The 12,871-nt window shown below is 53.0% G+C and overlaps 2 protein-coding genes across 5 annotated transcripts; both read right to left on the minus strand.

The window, feature by feature from the left end:
- Positions 1-1,551: 1,551 nt before the first annotated feature.
- Positions 1,552-6,929, minus strand: LOC147171744 (segment polarity protein dishevelled homolog DVL-3-like). Its single transcript, XM_086079796.1, has 10 exons — positions 6,869-6,929; positions 6,338-6,474; positions 5,896-5,965; positions 4,456-4,589; positions 4,166-4,242; positions 3,509-3,576; positions 3,335-3,415; positions 3,134-3,262; positions 2,899-3,063; positions 1,552-2,811 (listed from the first exon to the last, which is right to left on the minus strand). Exons 1-10 carry the CDS (start codon positions 6,927-6,929, stop codon positions 2,621-2,623), a joined length of 1,113 nt encoding a protein of 370 aa, XP_085935922.1. The 3' UTR covers positions 1,552-2,620.
- rnpepl1 (arginyl aminopeptidase like 1) lies at positions 6,823-12,817 on the minus strand. Of its 4 annotated transcripts, none has more exons than XM_086080002.1 (11): positions 11,551-12,815; positions 11,090-11,230; positions 10,208-10,359; positions 10,012-10,128; positions 9,035-9,270; positions 8,850-8,963; positions 8,625-8,737; positions 8,460-8,553; positions 8,172-8,396; positions 7,349-7,491; positions 6,823-7,282 (listed from the first exon to the last, which is right to left on the minus strand). In XM_086080002.1, the coding sequence occupies exons 1-11, from the start codon at positions 12,025-12,027 to the stop codon at positions 7,064-7,066; spliced, it is 2,031 nt and encodes a 676-aa protein (XP_085936128.1). In that variant the 5' UTR covers positions 12,028-12,815; the 3' UTR covers positions 6,823-7,063. The 4 variants fall into 4 exon arrangements, 3 of the variants coding, with proteins under 3 accessions (XP_085936128.1, XP_085936127.1, XP_085936129.1); XR_015095518.1 differs by having other exon boundaries at positions 7,137-7,282; positions 8,621-8,737; positions 11,551-12,816; XM_086080001.1 differs by having other exon boundaries at positions 8,172-8,553; positions 11,551-12,817.
- Positions 12,818-12,871: the final 54 nt, after the last annotated feature.

The raw sequence follows: 12,871 nt of genomic DNA on the forward strand, positions 1-12,871 counted from the left end.
AAAACCTAAAAAAACCACGGAGCAGCAGCGCGGCGCTCGTCTCGTCACGGCTTCCTGCCAACGCGGCGTCTTCATCCACGTCCCGGAGAGCGACAGGAAGGCGGCCCGCTTGCTTCCTGCTGGACATTCAACATGGCTGCCCCTCGAGCGAGCGCGCCAACACCAAGAAAAAACACAAAAGGCACAACGTCGAGTTGACTTGTTGAGCGCGACAATCCATTTTCAAACATTTGCTTTTACTTTGAGGGGAAAAAAGCCTTTTCCACAAACCAAACCAGGAAGTGAATTGTTCTCAACATGTTGCTTTTTTCACCCAAATCATTGAGAAGTCCAAAAACGAAGTGGTCGATTGTTAAAGCAATGGTTCGTTGCTGGCTGCCATCTTATCTCCAATTGATTTGCGTCGGTTCCGATTGGTCCCAATTCCAGTTGAAGGTTCCTTCACTTCAACACATTAACATCTTCACTTGCCATTTGATGAGGCAATTAAAAGGACATCGTCCATATCCGGAAGTGGCCCGAGGACTCAACAGAATGGAATTGTGGACTTTGCGTTCCAGATGATCGTATCTGTGACGGTTAAGAACATGGACCGGACCGGACCAACCACAGCAACTGCTAGCAAGCTTTGATTGAGCAAATGCAAATGTTGAACTTGATATTATCACGTCCGGTTCCCAAGTCAGTAGAAAGAACACCAACATGACGTCATTGATCCCCGCAAGTGTCCTTTGGACTGGTCCCAATCCTCCCGTTTCCGACGTGGCGAATGAAAAGTGCAAGTCGTTATAAAGAAGTGGTTGGCCTTGGCAGGATGCGAAAAGTGAACTCGTCGAACTGAGCTCGATCAAACGCCTCGCTTGCTAGCTGGCCCGTGACGTCACCGCCGCAGCCTTGCAGTAAGAGGCGCGCGTGCGCGCGCGCAGCCGGCGGGAACGAGCTCGCACGAGGACGACGACGACTGAGAAAAACAATAATGGAAATTATAACGAGGTGAAAATGTTGTTGGTTTGTTCTTACGCTTCGTGGATTCTTCCCGCCAACCGTGACGAGCGCACCGGGCGGCGGCGCGCCATCGTCTCCTCCTCCCACCTTCCGCCTCCCTCACTCAAGATGGCGGCCGGCGGCTGAGCGCTAACTTCCGGTCAGAGCGCGAGCCGCTGGCGCCCCCTGCTGCACTGAAGGACAAAAGCTAAGTTTGCCAGGGCGGGCAAAAAAACAAACAGTGCACAACAAAACATTCATCATTTGCAGCCTTAAATGCGACTCGTTTCTATCCAAATTCCTCTTCATGATCCTCTCGATGGAAAACGAAAAAAAAAGAATCCACAAATCACTTCTTTGATCAGTTTCTCATCGCCCAATTATTCTGTTCGGAGATTTCTCTTTGATTGCGCAATACTTGTAACGAGACGAACGCTGAAATACTCTCGAAAAGTTTCACACTCGTTACATGAACTGATCAAGTCTCACGAGTTACATTATTCATTATGAACTGTTGGCAACAAATGATACGTTTGAGTCTGCTTACTTGATATATGGACGATACTGTTACAAGTTTTCTACGATTTTTATTGAAGTCAAACATGACCAAAAACAACAACAAAACTTTAGCAGACGAGGACAGAATGAAAGTCGAACAGATCAGTAGAAAGAAGTCCGAAAAGGGAAGTCGTGACCAAGAGTGACCGAGTAAGAAAAGGCTGACGCACGCACGCACGCACGCACGCACGACGTGCCCAAAGGTCACAATGGAACGTGTCAACATTCAGTGGAAATCATCGCAAGTCCATTCAAGAAATGCTTCTGTGAAAATGTCAACTTTGTCAAAAACAACAAAAGCACAATTTGCTCCCGATGGAACATTTACAGCGTCAAATAAACAACAGAAAAACGGGAAGTTAGGGAAATTTGCAACTGCAATCAGGGCCGGCCTGAGGTCATCTGGTGCCCTATCGGCCAAAGTGTAGATTGCAGCCTCCGACAACCTAGCTATCGATCGATATCTAATAGCACACCACACGATAAATAGCAACAAAACAACAAATCTGAAGTACAATGCAACAGTTTAGTGCAATTTGTGGAAACTGACATGATCAACAACTCCAAAATGTTTTCAAACTATGCACAATGTTTGTGCAAGATACAAAAGGAAAAAGTAATACAAAATACATGTATCAATCTAGGAATGTAGTAAACCTTTGGTGGCACCTGAGGGCTCGCACCTTTTCACTGTAAACGTTTTTGATGCGGTCAAAACAACAACAATACATCCGTCTATCAATAGCGCTAACTTTACTATACGTGACTGACTCCTCCCCTTCTTTTCACTGTAAACAGCAGCAGCAGGTCACGTTCACCATCACAGTCGCTTATTTCGAGTCATAAAAAACATCTTGACAAATGTTTAGATGCTGTCATCAAAGGAATGAGGACAAGATCCGTTTTGAACTTCCTTCGAACCCTTTTCAACATATAAACTCGTTTCTTTCTTCCTATTCTTGTTTTCTTTTTTGCTTCCGTTTATATTTTAGACTTGTAATGCGTTTTCTTATGTTTGTATGTTCAATAAAACCATTCAAAAAAACAACAGCAATCTGACGTTACATGGTTGCCGCTCTCAAAAGTCAGACTGGCCAGACTGGCCAGACTGGTCAGACTGGTCAGACTGGTCAGACTGGTCCCGGTGGTCACGGAGGTCCCTGTGGTCAGACTGGCGGCGGCGGTCAAGACAGTCGGCCGAAGAGGCGGTCCAGAGGTGGGCTGCTCCGCCCCCGTCACGGCGGCCCACCGGCGTGATCTGGCTGAGGTCTGCGACAGAGGACAAGTCAGCGGCGCCACCCGGCGGTGGCGAGCGGAAGCGCAGGCGGCCGCGCGGCCGGCCGACGATCGACTCACCTCCGACCACGTAGTAGCGCTTGGCTGAGAAGCGTTTGTGCGCTCGGGCGTTGACGGCGTGTCGGATGAAGCCGCGCTCCAGCAGGTCGGCGGCGTAACGGCGAGCGTCGCCGCGCTTGGCCGCGCCCGCCACGTTCCGACGCAACCAGCCGACCGCGTCGCCGCCTGAGTGAACGACAAACGCCGCCGCTTGTACGAGCGCAACGCAAACAAACGCGCGTAACGTGCGTCGTACCCGTGAAGGCGTCGGGGATGACCACCTTGAGCCACATCCGGTTGCGAACCGCCACGCCCGAACCGGCCCTCATCATCGCCGTGACCACCGTCGCCATGTCGCCGTCCACGCTCAGAAGTTCGTCGTCACCTGAACGCGCACGCGGAGCGATGGGCACGATGTCGTCGACCGACCGAGTGACGTCATGAGGGGGCGTGTTACCGTAAGGTGGGAGGAGCTTCCCCGTCACGGCCGCCGTGTGGGACACCCAGGAGGCGGGGTCGATGGGACGCACCGGCTCGCCTGTGGGACGGCGTACGTGCGCGTCAATCAAAATGCGACTGGCCAACAAGGAGTGGGCTTCTTTTGTTGTTGTCTGCGTTTGTCCTCACTCACCTCTTGGCAAGGTGAAACCGCCGTCGGGTGGCGGCTCCCAAAACCGCAACAACGTCAGCGACAGCGGACTGCGCGCGCGCGCACACGCACACACACACACGCACGCATGTTGGGTTTACATATGTAGTGGGGACATCTCATTGCCATAATGCATTTCCAAGACCCTTACCAATTCAAACCTAAACTCTAAAACCAAGTTTTGACCCTCAAAAAGAGGTTTGGACTCATGCGGACCACCAAAATGTCCCTACAAGGACACCGAATCTGCACAATGATACCCCCCCCCCACACACACACGCACACTTGTCTTTGTATGATTGTGGGGACATCTCATTGACTTGACATTTCCTAACCGCAACCCAATTCAAACCTAAACTCTAAAACCAAGTCTTGACCCTCAAAATCTGAACTTGTGGGGCCTAGCAAAATGTCGGTCCCCACAATGGTAGTTAAACCTGGAAAGACACGCGTGTACGTGTCCCACAATGTAACAAAGACAAAACCACACCCAAACACATACACACATCTGTTTCACTATCTTTGTGGAGCCATCTCATTGCCATAATGCATTTCCAAGCCCGCCCGCACGCACGCCCGCACGCACGCACCCACCCACGGCTATGCCAGATGCTAAGCTAAGATGCTAGGAGGCCTCACCCTGGCGTCCGGACGGCGTCTCTGAGGACCCGCACGGCCAGCGAGCTGCTCGCCTTCTCCAGGCTCACCTCGTTCACCTGCCGATGACATCATCAGGTGACGTCATTGTGCGTGCTAATGCTAAACTAGCTGCAGCAACAAGCACGTACGTACAAGTTTGCTATTTGTTCCAAATGAGTGGTGTATTATTGTGAAAGTTAGTATGAGTCGGGCGGGCGGGACGGAGTGTGTGACGTGACGTGACGTGACGTGACGTGCGTGACGTGACGTGGCGGCGGTTTTCGCTTCACCCGTATCAGGACGTCGCCGGTGCGGACGCGTCCGTCGGCCGCCACGGCGCCGTCCTCCATGATGGATCCCACGCACACGCCGCCATCTTGCTCCTGACTTTCAAACACGCTCATGCCCAGAAAGTCGCACTTCTCTGCACACACACACGCGCGCGCGCACACACACACGCGTGCACATTCAGGCAGGAAACGCAGTCACATCCTGCAATGAGCGTTAAATAGTTTTGGGTTTTCATTTGATTTGGTTTTGAGTGGATCAGTTGGTTTTCAGGGCAAGTTTGCTTTTATTTCTTCAAAAATGATTTCATTTCATTGAGTTGAATTGTTTGAAATGTTTTGTGAGCCACAACGCTGACATTATAATAAGACTTGGTATTGAAATGTGTTGTTGACATTGAAACAAGTATCGGCATTGCAAAAGCTTGTATTGAAAAATAAAATACAGACGACACAATTTTCTTGAAGCATATTTTTTGTATTATGACGTCTTTTTCAATCTGCAGATTAAAAAAAAAACTCTTTTTTGTGTCGCAGGTTTTCTCCCAAAGCGCCTGTAAATCGGTGTTTTTTCTACATTTAACTTTGTGGCGTCAAAGTTAATGTTTCTGTAGTAAAGCAGTTAACACGTTAGCTAAGTTAGCATGACGCTTAAAAGAATTTCAAACAAGTCACATCATATAAAACCACATTTGTGGCTCACAGATGGTTTCGGAGTTGAACCTGTATCCATGAGTTTTACCTTTAGCCAACAGAGGGCGCTCTCTCTTCTCTCAAAGCCCCCCCCCCCCTCGAAAAAGAGTGCAAACAATTGGCATTGAAAAAGACATCAGAATACAACAAAATATGCTGAAAGAAAACTTTTTTTTTTTTTAAGTCTGTATTTTATTTTTCAATACAAGCTCCCCTTTTCGACTTCTTGACAGCATTTTTATTTTCTGAAAACGTTTTTTTTCAATGTTATTCAAATAACCTTTGTGTATATGAGAACGTGCATATGAACGGGGGCGTGTCCAATTTGGAGAGCGAGCGCTACAAATATGGACGTCATTTACGCTTCGCTGGGGCTGGCGTCATCATTTGTATGATTCAATCCATCAATCAATCAATCAATTTGTGTGAAGTCCAGGGCTGGACTGGCCATCTGGCATTGAGGGCAGATGCCCGCTGGGCCGGCCTCATGGCGCCGACGCGGTGCTTTGTAATGGTTATTGTCCAACATTTGACCACAATTTACAAGGAGCGGTCCGAGAATCCATTTCAAATATTGATAGCAAACTCAAACGTCGTCAATAAACCTCGTTGGCACATCTCCATGTTAGGCAAGAACCGGGCCGGCTCAAAATGCCAGGGCTGATGTTTTGTTTTTTGCCAGTCCGGCCCTGGTGAAGTCACGCGACTTAATTGCGACTGAATGACACGCGCGCGCGCGCGCGCACTCACCCACGTCCAAAGTGACGCTCACAACGTTGATTGACATCGACGAGTCGCTCGTGCTGCTGACGGACTCGCGCTGACACACGCACACGCACACACACACAATCATCACATCAGTTCATGACATCCATCAATCAATACTTGACAAGTTGCCGTACGTCTCGCGGCCTCTCCATCCCGTTTGAATGCTGCTGTTGCCGTGGCAACCAGTCCGCCGCCTCTGCTCGTTGGACACACACAACATTTTAAGTGACATCCACAAGATGCTCATTTGGAGACAAAAACATGCACATGATACCCGATACCACTTTTCCAGACCGATACTAGTACTCAACTCTTGAGCAGTCACTGATGCTGATACCAAGTATCGATACCACGAGAACTTGTTTTTGATAGAAAAAATATCCTGCCCCAAAAAGTGTCAACAGAGGATTTGATCCCATTTTACCTTCAGCGTTTCTTCTTCTTTGAAGTTCCGGATTATAAAAGAGCCACAAGACGCTGGCGAGCGTCGATACCTTGGCACCGATACCCGCTCTTGGAACTCGCTTACGTCTAAAGCGTACACACACACACAAACATGCGCTCAACTAAACTGAAGCCAAAATGACACTCACGCACACACGCAGGCAGATGTGCGGGTCACGTGACGAGCGAGCCGCCATCCCATCGCTCGGTCCGACGCGCATCAACATTTGAGACGCTTTCAAACTCGACGTGGCGTTTCACGCGGGGGACAAAAAGTGCTGAGGTCACATGACTGCCGGCGGCCAATGGGAGCGCAGCGGACGAGATTGAAGAGATTTACTAGAGCGGAAGACGCGCTCGCTTGGACCGAGTGCCCGCAGGCGGGCGGAGGGCGCGCGTGCACGTGCGTGCGTGCACGTGCACGTCACAAGTGGGTCAAAGGACCACAAGACGGCAACACGATGCTTGAGTCTTCTTTTTTTTATTATTTGCACAAAATCAAAGTTTGGACTTGAGCGACATTCGGCGAGCACGTCGCCAGCAACGGCTTCATGGAAGCCCACCAGGACCATTATGGGATGGCGACTGCCGACATGTCGTCATCGTCTCCTGTCTGATACGCACGCACGCACGCACGCACGCACGCATGATCCTGTTTGCGCTTTTGCCGCCATCTTGGACAAACGCAAAGCCACACCCGCCTCGCTCACGCCGACACGTTGACGTCTCGTAAGGAGACGGCGGCGTCCGGCGACTGCGCGGTGACGTGCGCGTTGTCTTGTGCCGGCGCGATGATTTGCTGCAGCGTTCGCCGCAGGTTGGGGTGAAGCCGGCGCCGGGTCTGCCGGAAGGCGTCCGCGGCCACGCCGCGCATGGCGCCCGCCGACAGGTCCTCGTACAGCGGCACCGTGTACATGCGGGACGTCTGCACGCAAAACACAACACGTCAGCGGGACCGGAAGGCGAGCGCGCACGTGCTCGCTTTACTGACGTGTTTTTGGAGGAAGGCGACCAGTCGGGGCAGGTCGGGGTCGAAAGCGCTTCTGACCACCAGCTGCAGCCAGCGCACTTGAACCTCCGCGTTCAGGCCGTCAAACAGCGACGCGTAGCGCGCGCGCAGATGCGACATCACCTCTGAAACGCACACACACACACACTCTTGTCTTTGTATCATGGTGGGGACATCTCATTGACATGATGCATTTCCAAACCCCAAGCATGAAAAATGATTTCTTAGCCTAACCCAATTCAAACCTGAACTCGAAAACCAAGTCGTGACCCCCAAATGAGGTCTGAACTTGTGGGGACCAACAAAATGTCCCCACAAAGATGGTTAAAGCTGGAAAAACACGCCCCACAATGGAGCAAAGACAAAAGCACGAGTCATGTACGCATCATGCTAAGCGCTAATGTGGATAGCTGATAGGCTTCAAGACGTTTGAAGCGGCGAGGCCGCCATATTGCTCCTCCCAAGAAACGTTTCTCGCCATACCATCCTATACATTTACAGTATAGAAATTGGAGAACATTTGAGACCGTACTTTAATACATGTATAAATGATATGATTAATGACATTTACAGAAGGAAACTTGTATATTTATTAAAGAATGATAACTACAATTCAACAAAAGATGACTCTGCCAAATCTAATATTGGGGCCTAAGAAACTGAATGATAAAAGAAAAAAGGGGTCTTCAAAGCGGCACATACCACCCACTTTTTGTTTTTGTTAAAAAATAGTGAGCCCCGCCCCCCCCCCCCCCCCCCCCCCCCCGCCGGACATAACGGCATAACGTAGCAGAGCGTAGCGTACCGTGCGTCAGCGGCGCGTGCTCCAGCATGCAGTCGAGAAAGAGAACCACCTGGAAGGTGGTCCAGCCCGCCACGTCCGAGACGGCGGCCGCCTCCGTCGCGTGGCGGCCGCCGGTCCACGCGCGGCACAGCTCCCGCACCGGTTGGGTCAGGGCGGCCCCCGCCGACAGGTCCGGCTGGTACGGGGGCGCCCCGCAGCCCGTCAGCCACCGCTGGAAATCCGCACCTGCCGGGGAGGCGAGGGGCGGGGTCACTCGGCGGCACGATGCCCGATTGGCGCCCGACGCACCTTCGTTGCACGCCACCTCGGGAAAGGTCGCCAGGTACAAGTCCAGGAAGTCCTGAGCCACCACGCTGGCGAACTTGAACTCGCTGATGTAGTCCTGTCGGCGGGAAGACCTCGAGTGAGTGCGTGTGCGCGCGCACGTATGTGCGTGCGCGCGTGCGTACCGACCCGCAGGAAGTCGTCAAAGCGTCCGACGTCACCGCACAACGACGACAAGTAGGACACGAAGCAGAAACCTTTCTCGTACGTAAAAAGATTCATCAACGTGCTCGGGTTCACGCCTGCGCCCACAAAAACACGCAAACGACACGTGAGCGCCATCGTTACCGTGTCGATGGCGTCGGTATAGAGCCGATGCCATAGCAGGCCTCATTTGCATAAGTGCGTGCGTACCGGGCTCCAGTCGGACCTGCAGCCGAGTGACGGGGTTGTCGTCGCCGAGCAGTCGCAGTTGCCTGTGCAGGGCGTCCAATCGAACGGCGCTTTCCAGACAGGTGAAGGCGGCGCCTGAGGACGGACGGACGGCAGACGGCTGAAGGCGGCTGAAGGTGCCACGATGTGGGCCGGCGCTCGATTACCGTAGGCCTGTTGCGTGATCCTGCGCTGCGCGTACGTGGCCAGGCCTTCGCTGAGCCACATCTCCTCCCAGCTGGCGTTGGTGACGGCGTTGCCGAACCAGGCGTGCGCGATCTCGTGGACCACGTCGACCAGCAGGAATTCGCCGCTCTCCAGGATGGACGCCACGATGAAGGTCAGGCACGGGTTCTCCATGGCCACGATGGGGAAGGACGGCGGCAGGAACACCAGGTCGCACCTGAGCCGCGGCCACGACAAGCGCGTGAGCGAAAACGCGTCTCAAGACGCCGTTGGCAGACCGCCGCTTCCTGTCTCTCTTCGGACCACGAGCCGCGCGACAAAGGCGACGTTTGTCGCCATCCCACTTTTAGCAGATACGAACGAGTCGTCATTCGAACCATTTTACTTCCACAACAACGGAAAAATACCAGGCAAGCCGTTTTTATCCTCTGCGTAGAATGAGCCGAGTGAAGTCATTTCGATCCCACTTGAGTTGCAGGTACGACAGCCAGCAAGGCACGTGGGATTGCTTCCATGACAATCACTCTTATTTGGACGCATGTTGAAAATGAAAAGAAAAAAAGAAAAAACGGCTCCGGCCGGGTGACGCCGTCGCTCGCCCTCGGTGCAGGTGGCCCGGGTTCACGTACCACCTGCTTGTGCGCGTTTCACTGGAGGTGTGTGCGACCGGAAAAAAAGTCAATCATCTCGTACTGCCCCCTGGTGGCCAAGGCGGGCGCACCAGAAGGAACCGCCAGCCAATTGATTGACATTTTTTTCCCCGCTGGTTTTTGCCGCCGCACCGGACAAACGACGCTTTGAGATGCGAGCGATTTGAGTTATGAGTGCGACTCGTCAACGCATTCACACATTTGCCGCTCATTTGCCGTTTGTTCATAAGCAAAGCGCCCCTGCCTTGCCCCGCCCACGACGCCACCCGGACGCTTCTCCCGACCTATCGCGTGACGGCGCCACCGACCTCCCCCACAGGTACGGTCCGAAGAGTCCCTCGGCTGTGGTCAGCCAGCGCTCCACGCTGCCCCCTAGCTTCTTGGCGGCGCACGACAGCAGGCACGGCTCGGCCCACACGCGGCTCCTGGAAGGACGACAAGACGAGGACAAGGCGTGACAAAGGGAGGACGGACGGACGGACGGACGGAAGGACAGACGGGTACCTGGGGCCCACGTCGGCATGTCGGAGGTTCCCGGCCACCAGCGCCACCAGGTAGGCGGGCACGGGCGTGTCCATGGAGAAGTGGAAGACGCGCGCCGCTTTGGAGTAGCAACTACGGGAGGCGCTCATCAGAACCGTCACATCGTCCGGAACCTGACATGAACACACGCACACGCGCGGCGGAATTGGATTCAGTTCCCAAGAGTTCCCCAGATGCTTTTGCATTGCCCTTAAAACCACAACAACGAGGTTTACTTTGTGTATGCGCCAGCAGGTGCTAATTAGCCCCAAGGACAACATGAGCAGCCCATCAATCTGTTCTAAAAATAGCTCACAAGTGATGGGAAAAGTGCGACTTACTAAGAAGATAGATTTCTTGATATATTTATTTAAACTTAACTTGGCACACATTTGTAAATGTAGCAAATTGTCTTACATTTTGTTGAAAGACAAAACTGATTTTGGGGATTTTTTGTTTTTAATTGAGCCAAATATTTCCAAAAAGGTGCTTTTACAGCTGCTGTTTTAATGGGACAATATTTGACAAATGTCGCAATGTTCACTTCCTGGAAAATCACTATGTCCCAAGACTGCTCAGCTATTTTTTTCACGTGGTGGTTGTGTGTGTGTGTGTGTGTGTGTGAGTGGGGGGGTCAGCACGTTGGTGCCCGCTGGCCTTTGCCAAAGGGACGAGCGAGACTCGAGTCGTGCCGACTGCAAAAAGCAGCGTGACCTTGATGAGGCCAACACGCGAGCCGCTTCCTCTTTCAGAAGAAAAGTCCAAAGTCTTGCTCACTTAACTGCACTCTTGCTAGTTCTCCTTTATTTGGTGTTATTCAAAATCCTATTTGAGAGGTCAGAGGTCAGGTCGGGGGTCACTCACACGAATGGCCGCCGTGTAAGTGCTCTTGACGGCCGGAGAGTCGAAGCACGGAAAGAAGGAGCGATTGGACACGGAATGACCTTGAGTGAACACCAGAGGGCGATCTTGACCGCACGTCAGCTCCGAATCCAGCCACCACATCTGGAACACACACACGCAGGTTACAGTACTGGCAATGGCTTCAAATGTCAACACGCAGCCGTGTGTGTGTGTGTGTGTGTCGTGTGTGCGTGTTTTAACACAGTGGTTGTCAACCTTGTCGGAGGTACCGAACCCCAGCAGAATCGTGTGCGCATTCAAGAAATCCTTCTTTATTGGAAATGGAAATGTGTGGAGTGTGTCTTGACCTTTGACCTCCGCTCAAACCTCCAGAATCAAAGTTAACAACCACTTATGGATCATGTATGTATGCGTGTGTTTTTCATGTGTGTCCGCATGCGCGCTCTCATGCGTCTTCTCACCGCAGGGCCGTCCGTGGCGGCGTACCTGACGGTGACCTGCACGTGCGTTCCGACCTCCACCAGTTCCGGAAGGTCGATTTTGAGGGCGGAGCCAAAGTCGGCAAAAGGCTCCAGGCGGAAGGCGAGGCAGGCGGGCTCTCGGTCGCCGCCGCCCGTCTTGCAGTCGACGGCGTGCACCGCCAGGGACGGGTGCGCGTCCAGCACCAGCGTCCGGACTCCCGCGACCAGGGGCAGCAGGTCCAGAACCAGCCAGCCGCTCATCTCCTTCAGCGCAAAGTTGATGCGCAGGTCCAAGTGGAAGTGACGCAGTCGGAAGTCCACAAAGTTGGAAGCAGACGCCACGTCTGCGGGGAGGCGCCGCCGGGACCCCCTGGAGGCAGAGGCGGCTGAGTCCCCCACGAAGCGCCCGCTGGTGGACGGGGACTTGCGACAGCAGCACAGCGAGGCGGGCGAGGATGTGGGCGCGGGCGCGGACATGGTACACCAAGGTCAGCAAACCAAAGTCAAGTGGAAGGGAAGCAAAAAGTCCAAACGCGGAGTGGTGGCCTGAACACTAATTAGCATTAGCATCATTAGCTCAGCCACGGGGGTCCAAACTCAATAAGCAACTTCAAACTCCACTTTCAAAGTCAAACGGAACTCAAAAGTCTAAACGCTCCACTCGAGTCCACTTCACAACTGAGCCAGAACCGGAAGTCGACTTGGTCAAAGGACACACGGGCAAGATGATTGACAGGAGCTTAATCAGCAATTGGCTCATTAGCTCAGCCACGGGGTGGGAAAGGGGGGGGGGGGCAAAGTCAACAAAACAACTTTAAACTAGAATTCAAAGGCTGCGCTCCAGTCCACTTGACACCCGAACCCAAGGGCGGAACCAGAAACGGAAGTCGACTTGAAGATGATTGACAGCATGCTAATTACTTAGCAATGTTAGCATGGCAAGGTCCCGGTTGTCCGGTCTCAGTTGCTTTCTTCACCTCAGCCGGCTTCCGCGCGCTGCCCGCCGGCTCGCACATGCGCTCTGGTTCGGTCCGGTCCGCTTCCGTCGAGCAGGCCGTCGTCCGTCTTTTCCGACTCTGCCGTTTTGTGTTCGGGACGTTCGGGTCGGGACACTTGGAGGCTGGAGACGAGGCACCAAACAGGAAGTAGAAGAGACACGCTGATAAAAGTTTGTCATGTACGCGAGGGGGCGCGCGAGAGCACTGCGGGGCAAGGTCAAGGGGCGTCGTCACGGTAACCCGCAAACGCTCGCTACCTTCCGCTTGCAATTCTTTTTAAACGCGTGCTTTTGACGCTTCTTCGGCGACACATTGTGCGACAA

Source organism: Leptonotus elevatus, chromosome 7 (assembly GCF_054856555.1).
Source record: "Leptonotus elevatus isolate MCC_2025b chromosome 7, RoL_Lele_1.0, whole genome shotgun sequence".
Taxonomy (NCBI): domain Eukaryota; kingdom Metazoa; phylum Chordata; class Actinopteri; order Syngnathiformes; family Syngnathidae; genus Leptonotus; species Leptonotus elevatus.

Bases quoted from the DNA above. Each gene is read 5' to 3' on its own strand.
- rnpepl1 (XM_086080001.1), bottom strand. From the start codon at position 12,027: ATGTCCGCGCCCGCGCCCACATCCTCGCCCGCCTCGCTGTGCTGCTGT. The intron at 8,738-8,849 runs GTACGCACGCAC...TTGTGGGCGCAG, and splicing joins GCAGGTCCGACTGGAGCCCG to GCGTGAACCCGAGCACGTTG. The intron at 7,283-7,348 runs GTCAGTAAAGCG...TTTTGCGTGCAG, and splicing joins TCGCCTTCCTCCAAAAACAC to ACGTCCCGCATGTACACGGT.
- LOC147171744 (XM_086079796.1), bottom strand. From the start codon at position 6,929: ATGGTCCTGGTGGGCTTCCATGAAGCCGTTGCTGGCGACGTGCTCGCC. The intron at 5,966-6,337 runs GTAAAATGGGAT...TGCGTGTGTCAG, and splicing joins AAGAAGAAGAAACGCTGAAG to CGCGAGTCCGTCAGCAGCAC. The intron at 4,590-5,895 runs GTGAGTGCGCGC...GTGTGTGTGCAG, and splicing joins GAGCGTCACTTTGGACGTGG to AGAAGTGCGACTTTCTGGGC.